This window comes from Artemia franciscana, unplaced genomic scaffold (genome assembly GCF_032884065.1).
Source record: "Artemia franciscana unplaced genomic scaffold, ASM3288406v1 PGA_scaffold_36, whole genome shotgun sequence".
Taxonomy (NCBI): domain Eukaryota; kingdom Metazoa; phylum Arthropoda; class Branchiopoda; order Anostraca; family Artemiidae; genus Artemia; species Artemia franciscana.
In genome coordinates, this window is record NW_027062672.1 from 56,440 (window position 1) to 75,002 (window position 18,563).

General features: G+C 34.7%; 1 protein-coding gene across 1 annotated transcript in view; it reads left to right on the top strand.

Annotated features, from left to right (window-relative positions):
• Window positions 1-13,046, top strand: part of LOC136041744 (uncharacterized) — a 44,578-nt gene extending 31,532 nt beyond the window's left edge. The window contains exons 4-5 of the mRNA XM_065726497.1: window positions 7,555-7,606; window positions 12,956-13,046. Of these exons, the coding sequence (XP_065582569.1) occupies window positions 7,555-7,606; window positions 12,956-12,982 (79 nt within the window). The 3' untranslated portion in view covers window positions 12,983-13,046. The remainder of the gene's footprint in view (window positions 1-7,554; window positions 7,607-12,955) is intronic.
• Window positions 13,047-18,563: the final 5,517 nt, after the last annotated feature.

Here is an 18,563-nt window from a genome sequence, read left to right on the forward strand (position 1 = left end):
TTTCTAAGTGTCTTTGTGGTATTTTTTATAAAAAATGTTGTATATTTACTTCAAAAATAAAACAAGTGTTTTTAAACTGTAATATTTTTTGTGCTGATTAAAAAAAAAATAATTATTTATTGTGCAAATAAAAGAAAACTTTCCCGAAATACGTCTGACAGAAACATTCAGATGATCATTTGTTGGCGTAGAAACTTCGAAAAGAGATCAATCGATTGGAAAATGAAATTCCTAGTCCTCATTTTAATAGTGATTGGAGGGCAACCCTCTATCATGCCCACCGTTTCCTCAAACACATACAATCAAAATTTTGAGATAGCCATTTTATTCAAGCTTATTGAAAGTTCCGGGAGTTGTGTCTTTGAGGATGACAACCCTCATACAGACCTTTGGCAAGGGTTGCAAGTTATGCCCCGGGGGCATATAAAGTATAAATAGAAAGGGTGATCGTATAAACTACGGAAGGGGATCACTGGATTGGTAAACAAAAGTTCTAGTGCCCTTTCTAGGATTCAGGGTGATTGGAATGTAGATACCCCCACCTCATATTTTCCCAAAAAAATCTGATAGAGATTTTGAGATGTCCTTTTGTACACTTAGAAGTTTAGAAAAGAGATCCTTCCATTGGAAATTAAAAGGACTAGTGCCCTTTTTAATAGTCAAAAGTGATTGGAGGGCAACTAAATCCTACTCCCAAGCCCACCATTTCTCCAAACCCATTCAATCCAATTTTTTGACAGTAAATTTGTTCAACGTAATTGAAAGGTCGGGAAACTATGTCTTTGAGGATGACATCCCCCAGAGTCCTCAGCGCAAGGGTTTTAAGTTATGCCCTGGGGGCATATATGGTGTGTATAGAAAGGGTGATCGTATAAACTTTGGATGGGTTTCATTGGATTGGTAATCAGAAGAACCACAAACATCGTATTTCCCCAGAATGTATTATATAGAAATGTTGAGATGGCCATTTTTTGTCAAAGAAACTTCGAAAACAGCTCATTCGATTGGAAATTGAAAGAGCAAGTTTCCTTTTAAACTGAAAACAAAATAAGATCGAAATGTTTTCACCTTTCTTACTTTAATAAATTAAAGTTAACAAAACCTTAGCAAAGAAAAGTTAGTATATGTCAGTATATGACAATTTAACTGCCAATCCACGGACATTTGTTTTCTTTTTTCAGTAAACCTAAAATTGTGTTCTTGTATTGAGAAGGCATAGCCTCCTCTCGGGGGCATATACCCTTTTTCTTCGGAAAAAAACGAAACTTGATTCTCTAAAAAAAATTGAACTTCCCACTTAAAGTACGAGAAAAGCTATCAAAGAAGCTTGACAGCGAAACTTTATTGTAAAGTTGAAAAACAAAAAAAATGAATAATTAATTTTTGAAAAAAACTAAACACTTGATTCTTTAAAAAACGAAAAATTAAAGACTAGCTATTGAAAAAAATGAAACACTTGATTCTTAAAAAAAAAAAATTAAAAATGACAATAATTTTGGAAAAAAATAACAAAAAGTGAAACACTTGATCCCTTAAAAACCAAAAAAATGAAACACTTATTTTTCAAAAGAGCTATTTTAGCCCCCCTCCACATTCTCCAAGGAGCAAGAGACCCGTCAAGATGCAACAGACGTCTGCACCCCCCCCCCTGCTGGGTCGCACCAACCCCTACTCCACTGCTCTTGCGCTAAGATGGTCTTTCTAAGAAATAAGTGTTTCATTTTTCCTTTTTTTTTAAGAATTAAAAAAAAAAGTTTTTTCAGGTCAAGAAAGGAGCAGCATTAAAACTTAAACCGAAATTAAACTATTACATATATGATGAGGGTTACTCCTTCTCAACGCCTGGGTCTTCACGCTAAAGTTTTTCCTCACCTTTGAAAAACCTACTTATTGTTCTAACTAAACAACCCTTGTCTTTCAGGAGTCATTTTTAAAGAATTAGGACAAAATTTAAACTTTAGCCTAAAGAGCAAGACGTTGAGGAGCGGGAAACCCTCCTCATATACATAATAGTTTCTGTTTCTTTTAAGTTTTAATGTTGCTCCTTACTTTGAGCTGAAAAAACTAGTTTTTTTTATTTCATTTCTGATCGTTTTTTAAATAATGCCAAAAAATCTGGCCTAAAAATCCCCCTCCCAATGGAGATGTCCTCTGACAATTCAATACTGTTTAACATTTGCCCCGGAGAATTACCCTGGACATGTCCAAGCGTTAAACTGAGTCGGTAAGGAGAAAGCAAGACATGTAAAGAAATTTCGAATGAGAATTCTGGCGAATTCCCCCACTATAAAATTTCCCCTGGAAAATTCACCCCTTGGAAACTTCAATGCCCTTAGAAAATTCTCCCTGTACAAAATCCCCCCAGTGGAAAATTCGTCCTCACCTCCCCACCTGAAAAATACATGCATACTTCCCAGTGACTACACGTAATACTACACGTAAACAATAGGCAAATTGTATAACTTAGACATTTCCCCAGGGGCTTTGGGGGGTCATGTTATCTCCAAAGCATAGTTTTTGGGTTTTTAACTGTGCTGAACAAAATAGCTATCACAAAATTTTGATCGATTGATTTTGGGGAAAAAGTAAAGTGGGAGTGGGCTTAGTTTCCGTTGGAATGAGCCACGTCCCGATGTTTTAAGGCCATTAGTTTGATGTGATTATCCCCGGAGAAAACAAAACAAATAAACACTTATCTTTCTTCTTTCATCTTTTTTCTTTAATGTTTCTTCTGACAAAAAACATAAAATTCCACATTTTGCAGATAGGACCTTCCAACCTCCACAGTAGAGTTCTCTGAAACGTTGAATCTGATGGTGCGATTTTCAGTCAGATTCTATAGCTTTTAAGAGGTATTTACCCCTCTTTTTGAAAATCGGGAAAATTTTCTCAGGCTCGAAACTTTTGATGGGTAAGACAAAACTTAATGAAACTTACATATTTTAAACCGGCATAAAAATTCAATTCTTTTGATGTAATTATTGGTATCGAAATTTCTTTTTTTTATAGTTTCGGTTACTATTGAGCCGGATCGCTCCTTACTTACAGTTCGTTGCCACGAACTGTTTAATCAAGTGTTTCAGTTTTTTGTTTTTTTCAAGAACTAGTTTTTCTAATATAAGATATGCTAGTGGTTTCGTTTTATAAAACCCAAGTGTTTAATGTTTTTTTTCAAAACTAGTGTTTAATTTTTAGTTTCTCAACTCTCTGTTAAAGTTCCGAAGTCCAGATTCTTTGATAGCCTTTCACATACCTCCGAGATGGAGCTGTTTTGGGGTTCAGAAGTAATTATCTCCTTTTTTTTTCACCTATTGGACTTTTCCTCTGATAAGGTGTGTGGATCTAACTTTGAAGGGGTTTTTAAATATCCTCTTTTATCATTAAATTTTCAAATGGAAATACTTATTCATTACAAGAGAAAAAATTTAAACATTGCAAGAAATGAAACGTTATAATCTTGAAGCCAAAGAAACTTTTATTTCTATATCTTATACTTTATAGGGTTGGGGGGGGGGGGGTTAAAGTGACTAATAAGGAGGCTTCATTGCCTACTTTTCCTATTTTGGACTTTATCTGTAACAAGGTGTTTGAACTTAGTTTTGAAATGGTTTTAAATATCCTCTTTCCCAAAAATATTGTTAAAGAACAATAAAAACGGAATTCTTTTAGTATAGCTGTATCTAAGATTTAGGAATTTAAGTATAAGAATTAAAAAAAAAAAAAAAAAAAAAAAAAAAAAAAAAAAAAAAAAAAAAAAAAAAAAAAACTTGTTTAATGAATACTAAAAAACTGAATAAGATTTGCGGATAAAACTGTCTGAAATGGAGTGATAGGGGATCCCCCTGCCAAAAAATGTAATGTAAAATGTAATGTAAGCAAAGCTGAAAATCTAAGATGTATGAAATTGAATGTAGGAATTCATAGAAAAAAGTTTAATGACTAGTAAAAGAAAAACAAATAGGATTTGAAGGTAAAAGCGTCTCAAATAGAGTGAAGGAGGAGGCATTCAAATGCAATGTCAAAGAGCAATAAAAGAAATAAAGCTCTGATGGAGGATTGCAGACAAAGCTGAATATGTAAGATGTAGGATTTATGTGAAGGAATTTGTAAAAAAAAGAAAGAAAAAAATATTTAATGATTAGTAAAAGAAAAACGAATACGACTTGCAAGTAAAAGCGTCAAAAGTAGAGTGATAGGGGAGGCTCCCCAAAAACTACGTTAAAGAGTAATATAAGAAAAAACACTTGATGTAGGAATGTAAACAAACCTGAAAATTTGAGATGTATTTGAGCATAGGCACTTATAGTGAAAAAAGTTTAATGGGTAGTAAAAGAAAAACGAATAGGATTTGCGGGTAAATGTATCTGAATAGAAGTGAGGGGGAGGCCCTCCACCAAAAAAATACCCCTGAAATTTCTGTATGCTTTCCAATAATCAACATTATACGAAAAGAATGGGCAAAGTTCATAAATTGCAGCCAGTAGGGGACTGTAGGGGATTAAGTCATTCTCAAAGAAATAGTTATTAGATTTCTGGACTATGCCGAACAAAATTTCTATCTTAAAATTCTGATACACTGACTTTGCGATAAAAATGAGCGCGGGAGGGGCCTAGTTGCCATTCAATTTTTGTGTTCACTTGAGATGGGCACTACAACTTATAATTTCCGCTCAAATGAGCCATCTCGCGATATTCTAGGACCACTGTGTCGATGCGATCCCTCCACAGAGGGATCGCAAAGGCGGAGAAACCTCCACAGAGGGTTGTCTGATACACTAAAACTGATGGTGTGATTTTCATTAAGATTCAATGACTTTTAGAGATTTCCCCTTTTTTGAAAATAAGGCAAACTTTCTGAGCTTCCTAACTTTTGATAGGTAATAGAAAACTTATATATTTGAAATCAGCATAAAATCCCATTGTTTTGATGTATCTATTGGTATTAAATTTACATTTTTTTTTAGAGTTTCGGTTACTAATGAGCCGGGTCACTCCATACTTATAGTTCGTTGCCAAGCACTGTTTGATAAGGTGCATGGACTTAACTTTGATAGGGTTTCAAATATCCTTTTATTCAATAAATTTTCAAATGAAAATATTTATTGGTTAGGAATATTTTTTCTTGGGCCTGGGGGGAGGGGGTAAAAAGTAACTAATAATGAGGCTTCATTTCATACTTTTCCTCTTTTGGACTTTTTCTGTAACAAGATGTTTGTTTTTAGCTATGACAATGTTTTTAATATCCTCTTTCCCAAAAACAATGTTAAAGAGCAATAAAAGAAAAAAAATGTTTGATGTAGTAATTAGGAAAGGCCAAATTTTGTAGTATGTACTAATACATCTTAGTATGAATTGTGTAAGAATTTAAAAAAAAAATGTTTAATGAATAGCTAAAGAAAATAAATAGGTTTTGCGGGTAAAAGTGTCTGAAATAAAATGATAGGAGAGCCTACCCTCCAAAAACATACTATAGAGTAATATAAGAAGAAAAACGCTTCAAGTAAGAATGTAAACAAAGCTGAAAATCTAAGATGTATAAAATTGAGTGTAGATATTTGTAGAAAAAAATTTAATGGCCCATAAAAGAACAAGGGCCAAGAGCTCATATGGCACGTGTGACGAGATCAGAAGAGCAAAGAGCCTTCAGCCCCTCAGATGGTTGAATCGGGAAAACGGCTTTTGTCACGTCAATTTTTGCAGGTCCCTAACACACCTACCAATTTTCACCGTCCTAGCACATCCAGAAGCACCGAACATTGAACCTCCCCCGACTCCCCCAAAGAGAGTGGATCCAGTCTGGTTATATCAATAACGTATCTAGAACTTGTGCTTATTCTTCCCATCAAGTTTAACCCCGATCTCTCCACTCTAAGCGTTTTCCAAGATTTCTGGTTTCCAAAATTTCCGTTTCCCCCTCCACCCCCCCATGTCCTCGGATCCAATCTGAATTGAAGATAGAGCATCTGAGACATGATATCTTTCTATATATTATTTTCCACTAAGATCCGATCACCCATTCGTGAGATAAACATACCTCATTTTTCAAGTTTTCTTCTCCCCCCAGCCCTCTCCCAGATTGTCGAATCGATGAAAGACTGTTATCAAGTGAACTTGTGCAGGTCCCTAACACGCCTACCAATTTTCATCGTCCTAGCACATTCAGAAGCGCCGAACTCACCAAAGCACTGGAAATCCCCCCAAGCTCACCCAAAGAGAACGGATCCGGTTATGTCAACCACATAACTAGGACTTGTGCTTACTCTTCCTAAATAAGTTTCATCCCGATCTCTCCACTCTAAGCGTTTCCCAAGATTTCTGGTTTCCCCCTCCAACTCCCCCCAATGTCACCGGATTTGACCGGGATTGAAAAGAAGAGCTCTGAGACACGAGATTCTTCTAAATATCAAATTTCATTAAGATCCGATAACCCGTTTGTAAGCTAAAAACACTTCGTTTTTTCAATGTTTTCCTATTTTATTTTTTATATTTATTCTTCTGCTACATCAATCGGGAAATTCACGGTTTCAAGAGCTCTATAATGATATATTTTTGCTTTCATTTTTTGGTGGTTTTTAACACGAGTTTTTAATTTTTTAAATTGGTAGACGCTTATAAAAAAAAAAAAAAAAAAAAAATGAAAATATAAGATCTTTTCATTAAAACCTGAAGTTCCGGTTTTTCCAAATTTTTTAAATCGTATATGACTGTGTAAGCTTTCATTTAACCAAATTGAAGAATCCGTTTTCAGTTTTGTGTCCTTGGTACTAAAATGAAACTTTCAGGGAAAAGTTTTAAGTACAAGTTTTCCTTAGGGCTAATTTTTCCGGGCCAAATATATTTTAGTTAAAACAAAAATTTCTCTGTAAGCTCTCCTGGCTAAATGGTTGGCTAACTGGTTTGAAAATTTGTGTTCAAGGGGCACGGGTTCGATCCCGGTCTTAGCCAGTTATTTAATTTAGGACGGGCGGTCAGTGGGGTGACTCTGTAATCCCAGCCAGGGTCAACCCAGCTCTAAATGTGTACCTGTAAAAATCTGGGGAAGGTAAGCTGGAAGGGTATGCGAAAGCACAGGATGGTTGGCTCCAAACCCCTCATTGCTCTTCCTGGCTAAAGGGCCATGAAACGGGGATCAGTACTGCCGGCTTGGACCTTGAGGCTATAGTACCGTCATACTAACTTACTTACTTTACTTAAAGTTTCTCAGTAAGTGATGATTAACCAGCATTTTCTATTTTGAAGAATTATTTGAAATTGAAGTCCATTTTGGAAAAAGTGGGGCTAAGATAGATAGGTAAAATCATAGCCTGCTAAGTAGGCCAGTTGAACCTCCACTAGCATGTCTACTGAGGAGAAAATTCTGGTTTCCTTCATTTTAAAGTACCTGAAAAAGTTCTGCTCAAACAATGTCACCAAACTCTAGATGGCGTTAGTGTTTTTGTCGGACACTAGCACCAGATTTTACTCTTATACTTATCCAATACTCTTTGGTCTATGTTTTAATTTTAGTTGTTCTTGTTTCCCTTCATCCAATATAACTTGTAAAACTATTTTCAGATTTGGTAAAAGAGCAAGCCTACTGCAAAAGTTGAGGATCCCGTACAATGTTGTAAGTGAATTTTCCTTCCATTTTTCATTACCTTTTTTGTCACTTCTTAAAGCGCTTTTCTTTCTGGTCTCACGGCTTTACGTCACTGAAATAATCCATTTTTTGTGTCTTAAGTTCAATTGCCGAAAGTCATCATATTGTTTAAATCTATAAAATTGGAGACATTACTCAGGCATATAATCTGTAGTCCACCTCAATCTTTGATTTTGAAATTGGAGCAAAATTAAATGAAATATTTTTATGATTCAGCTTCCACTGATCATTTGAAGAACTGGTTTTTTAGTACTGCCCCTTGACTTCGGAAAGTATTTCGGTAGAAATTATTCCTTAAAACCTTAACTATTCCTTAATTATTCCTTTCAAAAGACATAAACTTTAGAGAAGTAGCCTAGGTTAATTGCTGACTTGTGGCATACTAGGGTATAAGCTTTCAGCCATATTGACACTACGTAAGATGCAAAAAGAAAATCACTGATATCACCTGCTCTCGAGCCTGTGAGGCTTCTTGTAGTATTTTTTCACCAGTCATATTTTAATTTCATTTCAAATTAATTATTATCCCGGATGAAAGGGATTGCCTCCTTCTCAACGCTTCAATCTTTACGCTAAAGTTTGACTCTTTGTCACAACCCTACTTTTATAGTAACAAAAAGCTTTGACGTAAAGAGCGGGATGTTGAGGAGGAGAAAACCTCTTTCATGTACGAAATAATTTCTGTTCGTTTTAAGTTTTAATGTCGCTCCTTACTTACAATTGAAAAAAATTGTTATTTTATTTGATTTCTAGACATTTTTCAAGTAATGTCCTGAAATCCATGAGACACAAAATGGTCTACATGTTCTTTGAAGGCCATCTGGCAAACTAATCCGTCAAGAAGTAATAAACAAAATTATTTTTCAAATTGGTGATAAAGCAAATTAACTTTTGTTCATGAATTTTCCCACTTTCCTACTTGCTTTTGGTTGTTTTCGTCCTTTTTTATATAATATATTTTTTGTTATATACTGATTGTTCGATCACATAAACTATTTTAAAATATTCAGTTATGACTTTGTTAATTTTCTGAAGCTCTTATCATACCATAAATTGGAAATCTCTTGGTAGTATTTGTTAACGCCTAGCCTAACTAAATTTCCTAGCGACACAGTTGAACCACTCCAACCTCTAAAATTTCGTCTCAGTAGAAAAATACCGGGACTACGTAGTCTCGTAGTCCCGATCTTTCTTCTTCCAAATTGAAAGTAACATGTTGTGTTAAACAAAATCTGCAACAAGAAAGGTGCTATTACTGAGTAGCACCTTTATTCAGGCTTAATCCAACTGAGGAGACGACAGAGATTAATCTAGACCATCCCATGGGCACCATCCCTCCCCAGAATATCTTCTGTATATACCTGAATGATGACAAAAAGTTAAACACTGTTAGCGTAAAGATATGCTTTTTGATAAATTAGGCACTTGTCTCTCTCTCCACTGCGCACCAAGCCACCGATACTCCTCCGTGAATACTGATACAATATTCCTCCTCTTCCCCAAAAATTTCCATCTTGGCTGAAAATTCTACCCCCCCCCTACCTGGAAATTCTATCTGAAAAATTTCTCACCAGCATGCTTTAATTAGAAAAAGACTGTTTTTTTTCTGATTTTTTTTTTCGGGTGGGAATCCCTCTATGTGGAAAACTTTTCACGATACCCCCCCCAAAAAAAGAATTGAGAGTTCCTCCTGCACAAAATTTCTACATTGAGGATTTCTCCAGGTTATAATTCCTCAATGGAACATTTCTCCTGGTAGTAATTCCCACATGGATAATCCTCTCTCCTCATCAAAAAATCTCCCATAGGGTTCCAACTCAGCTGAAAATTTCCCCCGGAAAATTCCGCCGGAACATCTCCACATATAAAACGGAGTTGCCAACGAAAAAGTGAGACAATTAAAACGAACTTTGCTTATGAATTCTGGCAAACCCTAATGAAAAATTTCCTCTGGAAAGTCCCGCCCCCCAGAAACGTAGTCCCCAAAGAAAAATTCTCCGGGTAGAAAACACCCCTCCCCCACAGAAAATCCCCGTTTGAAAAATATTTGCATACTTCACAATAGCCAATACTATATCTAAACAATAGGGAAAGTTCATACCTTGTAGGCCTTGGAGGTCAAGGCATCCTCAAAGACATAGATGGCTGCCTCAAAATTTTAGTCGGACGACTTTGGGGAAAAGAGGGGCGTAGGTGGTGGGCTAGCCTCCCACCAGTATTTTTAGTAATCGTAAAAGGACACAAGAACTTTTGATTTCCAACCAAATCAGCCCTTTCTCGATCTTCTAGGGTCACTGGTTCGATGCAGTCATCACTGGGGAAAAAAACGCATCCATTATCTTTCTTTTGGTGAAAAATACAAAATCCGGCATTTCGCTGAATCTGGCGGTATCATTTTTGTAAGAATCAATGACTTTTAGGGAGTGTTCCCCCTTTTTGCGGATATCAGGCCAAATTTCTCAGGCTCGTAGCTTTTGATGAGTACCACTAAACTTGATGAATCTTATATATTTGGAAATAGCAAAAAAGCCAATTCTTTTGATGTATCTATTTATGCTGAAATTCCGTCCACTCCTTTGTTATATTATGCTACCCTGCCTTTCCAAGCGGAAAGGCAGGGTGGCATAATATAACAAAGGAGTGGGCGGAATTTTGATACTCACAGAGAAATTACTTGTAAAAACAGCTAACTAAAAAAAAAGTTTTCTGTTAAAACCCTATAAAAAGAAGAAAATAGATTATAAATTATGTATATAGAAAACAAAGAAGTACGATGCAAGTTTCAAGCAGCGTTGCCAACGCTAAACTTGAACACATATGAAAAGAAGAAAAGAGGAAATGAAACCACAATGTACCTGAAATTTGTATTGTGCCAAAAATTCCAAAAGTTCCACATTGTACCGGGACCTCTACCAAATACGGTACAGTTGGTACCAAAACAGCACAATTGGGCTGCGTTGGCAGCGCTGCTTCTAAGCTCAATATTGTTTTAAGAAAAATCAGATTCTAAACAGGAGGGGCTATTTTATTCACCAGAAGTAAGGAGTAATGTGACTGGCTTACGAAAATAAGTGACAAAAATCGACCAACGGAATTGAAATACACTTTTTGAAAAGGAAATATAGGAGAGTAACTTCACTTTTTATCTTTGATTTCTTATATATTTCGTTTAAAGTACTTTTTTCTTAAAGAAAAAAGTACACTATACTAGACTATAAGTAGACTATAAAAAGTGGACTATAGGGCTTAATAAAAAGCTCCATAAGAAATGATGTAAAAAATAAATTTATTATCAAACAGTTCGTGGTAACGAACTGTAGTAAGGAGCGACCCGGCTCAATAGTAACCAAAACTCTAAAAAATGGAATTTTTATGCCAATAGCTACATCAAAAGAATCGCATTTTAATGTTGATTTTAAATATATATGTTTCATCAAGATTAGTCTTACCCGTCAAAAGTTATGAGCCTGAGAATATCTGCCTCATTTTAGAAAATAGTGGGAGATACCCCCTAGAAGTCATACAAAAATCAAACCATCAGATTCAGCGTATCAGAGAACCATACTGTAGAGGTTTCAAGCCCCTGTCTACAAAAATGTGGAATTTAGCATTTTTTGCCAGAAGACGAATCACGGATGCGTGTTTATTCGTTTTTTTTTTGTATTTTTGTTTTTTTTTTCCCTGGGGTGATCGTATCGACTCACTGGTCCTAGAATGTCGCAAAAAGGATCATTCTGACGGAAATTAAAAGTTCTAGTGCCCTTTTTAAGTGACCAAAAAAATTGGAGGGCACCTAGGCCACGCTCACGCTCATTTCCCCCCCAAAGTCACCGGATCAAAATTCTGCCATTTTTTACTGTTTTAAAATGTAGAGTTAAGAGAAAGAGTCAAACTTTAGCGTAAAGAGCGGGGCGTTGAGGAGGAAAAGCCCCTTTTATATATGGAGTAATTTTTGTTCGTTTTAAGTTTTAATGTCACTCCTTACTTTCATTTAAAAAAATTTGTTTTTTTTTTGTTTAATTCACTACGAGGAACGAAATTTAAACTGGTTTGGCTAAAGGATTTAAATAGTTTATTCTGATTTCAAAACGGTAAACTCAAAATTTATGCAACAATTTTTGTTCTATTTTTTTTTTTTAATATCAGAAAAAAAATGTGAAGAAACCGTAAGAAAATAAACCACAGGTTTAACTAAACATCCGAAATGTCGTTGTGCAAAAATTATGAGGCGAAACTGAATAAAAGAACAATCCTAAACACTAATTGTTTTACATAAATACTATTAATGTAATAGGTAAATAGGGGGGGGGGCAACCCCCCATTGTACTTCCTGGCTGAAGGACAATGAAATGGAGATCAGCACCGACGGTTTGGACCTTAAGGGTTTAGTGTTCTCATATTAATAATCTAAAATTCACAAACAATAGTGTTGTTGCACTGAAAACCTAAATATTTTTAAAGTTCTCATCAATTCTTTTCACAATAACCAGGATCAATAGAATAACTTTTTCAGTTTTTTGAATTTAATATGCAAAACATAATTCTAGAAAGACCTAAAATGTGGAGAAAGCGTTTTCTCACAGAAACATTGGGTAGTGGGGAATTACGTTTAAATTTTTAGGTTTACCCTAAAAAGTTGTTTCAAACACGCAAAGAAAAATACGGATTTAAAAGTTTTCGACAGATATATTTATACCCCTAGTACTATAATGTACTTTAAACACATAAAGTACCATGGACTTTAAAAACGAAATTTGATTGGTTGAATTGGGTAAGTGGAAATCAACAGAGCTATATATCTTCAAAAATTTAAGAAAATGGGAATTAAATTTCTAATGAAAAAGAATTTCATGTACAGCCTTGTAGTTTTTTGGTAAAAAAATAAAATTAAAAAATAGCATGGTTTAAAAATGAGCAAAAAATAAGCTAAAGCATATGGTACCAAACAGCTTAAGGGGGGCTCTGTGTGCTTTGAAAGTTTTGCTGTCTTTGTGAATCAACGGATTGTTAATGTTTGGACTTTTAACATATGTAAAGCGTTTTCAAATTTAACTAGTTAGTTTAGATTATTGTTTTGACGGTTCAATACGGCAACACAGACGAAAATATGGTAATGGCCTAGGATTTTGTAATTTTGAAACAACCAAAACAAAAATAGAACAAATTTGTGGTTTTCAGATATGAATAGGCCTTAGATAGGTCTGGGAGGAAAATATTTTGATTTTGATGCTCTTGATACTTTGATAGATAAAGATGCCTCGTTAAATCAACGTAGATCCTACTATTTTGTCGTAACTCGTCCTCTTTTCTTTCTAGGCGGAGGAAGAAGGCCTCTGGAGATGATTGATGACTGGCATTCAATTTTTTTGTTGTTTAAATTATTGATAAACGTATTTAAAGCTGAAAATCTTTTAAAATCTTTTGCGCAGGATAGATGTTGGATGTTTGTCTTACTGATGCCTGATTTTCTCAGTGCAATGAAAGCCAGGTGAAGTTGCAGCTTTCCTTGGTCTAAATCATCCAAGATCCGTACAAGAAAATTAAAGAAATTATATAAGATGTCCCCTTCATCAGCCCCTTGTTCTTTAAGCTAAAGCTTCGTAGTGCTTTTAAAATGCTTCTTGCTCGTAATATACGACACTAATGTTTAAAAAATGGTTATTAAAGACCTGGGACAAAAAGTCAAGCTTCTGCACAAAGAACTAGGCAGCCAGCTAATATAAAGAATAATTTCTGTTTAATTTAAGTTTTGATATCACTCATTACTTTAATTTGGGAAGAAACATTGTTTTGCGAAATTATATAAGATTAAGAATTACTCGGAACAGCTAAAGCAAGAGACATGGAACAAGCGACAGCAAGAATTACAATGAATTGCAAACTAAAATGTTGCAAGACAAAATGTGCGGTTAGAAGACAAACCAAAATTACAACAGAATGAAGGAAGGTGTCATTATAGTGTATTTCAAGGATATACAGGAAGGAGGGACTATTCTCACGCCAAAATTTCGTAATTCAATTAAAATTGTCAATTTACCACCCTATGACTTAAATTAAAGGGTAATATAACTATGCTAAAGTGTAGTCTATTTTATGTGTTTCAGGGAGTATATGCAGTGAAACATGCCTGGTTCTTATTGAATTTTATAAAAACGTAACTAAAGCAAAAATATAATTACCGAGGCAAGAATGGAAAAGAAGTTTTTTATTATCATTAACGCCATGTGAAACTATACAAGAGGATGAATATCAGGAAAAATATTTGAAGTAGTAAAAAAAGAAAATCTTAAATGAAATCTGTGGTTAGACGAGTAGCAACAGCGAGAATCACTACGAACCCAAGGAAACAAATAGTTTCAATGGGGATAGATCCTTTTATTAGACAGTGAAAAACAAATACAAAAGTTCTGGATGTTTCGAAGACATAGTCAGTCTTCATCATCAGCATAAATACTAAAGTATTATAATAGGCACAAACTATATATATGCCGAAAAGAAATATAGTAACTTCCGGGTCACAGAATGTTACCGGTTCATTGGCTTAGAAGCTTCATTAACTGTGTCCATTCAAAAAATTGAGTTCCCTAGTCGTGCTTAAATTTATACTGAATTCTTAATAAAGTTATAGCAACCTCCTTCGTCCTCTAATTATTAATGAAATGTTGCTGAATTTGTAGTTCCTTAAGTGAGTTTATAATAATTCATGAATTTATGAATTTATTTTTATAAGGTCCTTTTTATGAATTTATAAGAAACTATAAATTCTGCAACATATCGTTTACAATTAGAAAACGAAGAAGATTTTGCAAACTTCATTAAGAATTCAACATAAATCTAAGCAAGATTGAGGAACTCAGGACTTTGAATGAACCCGGTTAATGAACCTTCTAAGCCAATGGACCGGTAACATTCTGTGACCTGGAAGTTATTGTTTTTTTTCTGTATAAATATAGTTTGTATTAATTATGATACTTTAGTATTTCTGCTGATGATAAAGACTGACTGTGTCATCGAAATATCCAGAACTTTTAAATTTGTTTTTCTCTGTCTAATAAAAGGATTTATCCCTATTGAAACTCATGTTTGTTTCGTCATAGAAAGGTAGTGTGGTTTTGAAAAAAAAATCAACAAATCCCAAGAGAATAGCAATGCTATAAAATTTATGATTCTGTGGAAGGATGCAGGAAGAACAAATTTAATTCACGCCAGAATTTCTTAAATCGACTAAACCTACTGATTTACCATCTCGTGGCTTAAATCTAAGAAAATAGTATGATAATTACGCTAATGAATAATTTGGGAATGGAATATATATATTTTTTTTGTATCCGTGACGTCGTATGCATTTATACGAGAGGATTAATAAATCCGTGCAGCTAAAGCAAAAGGCATGGAAAAAACTTAGAGGTACAGATAAATTAAAACTGTCAAAAAAGTCTGTGGTTAGACCAGAAGCAACATGAAGAATAAAAACGCATCCCAGGAGCCTAAAAGTCCTGTAAAATAAGAGATTATGTGAAAGGGTAAACAGAAAGAAGAAATTAAATTTAGGCCAGAATTGCTTAATTCCACTGAAATTGCTGGTTTACTAAAAAATAGCATAACAATTATGCTAATGCGTAATTTTAAAAACAAAATATACAAGCGTGCCGAATGCCAGGACTTCAGCGAAGTTTGGACTCCTGGCATTGTTTATGTAACCCTATTATATATAATAGATATATTAATAATAACAATCCTATTGCACAAATATTTGTTTATATTTCAACAAGGGATTAAAACAATTCAAAAATCGTAAAAAGAAAACCAAAAGTTTGGAGCATAGTAGACAATCGGTGTTAGAAATCGGACTTGTTTCAATAATCAAATATTTTTGAAAAGATATTGTATTTTCCATTTTCGGTAAAATTTATATCCAGGGATATTCTGGGCCTCCCCCCTCTAAAAAAAAAATCTGGATTACATCTGTATTGCAAGAATGTTGTCAAATTTGTCACATTTAGGTGGAAAAATTGAAGATTTTCATGCATGGAGAAGCTTACATTAAATTGCTTAAAGAGAACAAAACTGGTAAGTGCAATTACCAGTATTACCAATATTAACCAAAATTACCAATATTAGTATATATTTTGGCAAGAGATTATAACGATTCAAAAACCTCAAAAACCAAAAGTTTGAAGCTTAGTAGAAATCACTGTTGGGAATCGGACTTGCTTGAATAATCATATAATATGTTTGAAAAGAATCTAGTATGAAAAGACATCAAATTCCGTTAAAGAGCAACAAACTGGCAATTGCAAAAATATTTGTATATATTTTGACAAAGGATTATAGCAATTTAAAAAACTTAAAAAGAAAACCAAAGTTTGAAGCTTAGTAGAAATCATTGTTAGAAATCGGACTTGCCTGAATAATCAAATAACTACGGTTAGAAGATAAGCGACAATGAGAATCCATTTATAGAAGCCTGCCGCGTGCTGAGAGCCAGGGCCCAGCGGCCAAGCCACAAGGCTCTATATACATATATATATATATATATATATATATATATATATATATATATATATATATATATAAAAATAAGTTGTCTGTCTGTGTGTCTGTCTGTGGATCAGGTGACGTCATGTTTCTGTGTCGGCTGACGTCATGAAGTTAGTTGTCGTCATTTTTGCTATGACGGTGACGTCATTAAAGATATTTAAGACATATATGTTTACGTAGAAATCTATTAATGTTTAAGTTTAAAATGACTGATGAACTTACAATGGCAAAAGCCGATGAAGATGCTCAAAGAGTCTATGCCAAAAAACTTGCTGCTGATAGAGAAAGTCAGAAAAGAAAGCGTGCCGAGGAATCAAAAGAACAGCAAGGAAACAGGCTTGAGGCTAAAGAACGCAAAACCGCGCAGTTAGATGAAGATCCACCTGGACAGCGAGAGTCAAAACATATCAAAACTGAAAATGATAGCGATGATGATTGGGTTTGGGATTTTGACTCGGATAAGGTCATCAATGCCTACCAGATTTTAGTTAAAAAAACAAAGGTTCGGCGATATGTATTTCATAGTGAAGCTGAAAAATAAAGAAGAAAAAGAAAACTGAAAAAAGAAAAAATGTAAAAAACTAAAAAATACTAAAAAGAAAAAACACTCAAAGAGAAATTACAGACCGGGACACAAATGACGACCGGGACACAAATGACGACCGGGACAGAGGGAATATAAATAACGACCGGGACACTCAAAGAGAAATTACAGACTGGGATACCGGGACACAAATGACGACCGGGACACAGGGAATATAAATGACGACCAGGACACAGGTATTTAAGAATATCGTTCAAAGACAAATTTTTAATTGTAAGAAGACCGTTGAAAGAGAAATTTCTAATTGTAAAATGACTGAAGAACCTACAATGGCAACGGTACCACCATCGAAGTAGATAACCAGTGGGTTGTTCCATATTCCCCATTAGTGCGAAACGTCAACCCCAAGTCAAATTCGTGCATTGTTTGGCATCATTTTAACAACTTGCTCTCCATCAGCTCCTACAGACTTATGGGGAAAATATAAGTCAAAAATGTCCGAAGATATACTCCATCGAAAACAGTTAGAGACGTCAGATATGACTTTTGATTTTACATCAGAAATTTATAGCTACACTTTAGTTATTATAGAAGATTTGTGCGTACGTATGGCAAACAAACCTCTTCAGGATTTGGGAATGCCTTCACCTAACCGTATCGCTGCAGTTTCGACATGTGTAGAATTGGATCGTGAAAAAAGTTACAGTACGAATGATCTATTGTCGTATGTACAAAATAACATTTCCAAGTTAACGTCGGAACAAAAAGACATTTATGATACGATAGACTCAATTTCAGGACGTATACAACTACCTGCTGATTTCTGTAATTTAGTGACGTCCAAAAATTAATTGATTGAAAAAGTATTTCCGAATATTCTAAAAAATTATAAAAATAATAAATGGCTAAGTGAAAGAGCGATTCTCGCACCAAAAAATATAGACGTCCACGAAATCAACAATATTGTTTTGACCAAGATTCGAGACCAGGCAGTCCTTTACAAGTCAGTCGACACAGTTTTGGAACCAAATGAAGCGGTTAATTATCCATCTGAATTTTTAAATTCCATAGATCTTTCAGGGTTTCCACCACACGTGCTACAACTAAAAATAGGCGTACCAATAATACTTTTAAGAAATATCAACCCACCAAAGCTTTGCAATGGCACGCGACTTGCCGTAAAAAAAACAATGGAAAACCTAATAGAGGCCACAATCTTGACAGGGCCTTTTGAGGGTGAGGCTGTTCTTATTCCTCGCATTCCCATGATTCCAACGGATCTGCCTTTCCAATTTAAAAGATTGCAATTCCCAATTCGATTAGCATTTGCAATCACCATTAACAAAGCTCAAGGTCAATCATTAGAAAAATGTGGTATAGATCTTAATACTGATTGTTTTTCCCATGGACAATTGTGCGTTGCATGTTCGAGGGTCGGTAAACCTGACAGTCTATTTATATGCAGCGACAATTGGACAGCGAAAAATGTTGTATATTCGCAAGTTTTACGCAGTTAATTTGTATTGTATCTACCTATCTATCTATCTATATAAAAACGAGTTGTGTTTGTTTGTTTGTTTGTTTGTAAAAAGAGCGTTTGCATATGACGTCATTATTAGTACATACGGCTTTGTATATGCACAGACAATGGGAAAGCCAAGAATGTTGTATATTCGCAATTTTTACGTAGTTTGACTCCTGCAGACGAAATGAATGCTTGCCTGAAAAATTCTAATTTATGGGCACACGTAAAAATATTAAAATTAACTACAAATATGCGTGTCCGATTGCAAAACGATGACTCTGGTAAAACATTTTCAGATCAATTGCTGGCAATTG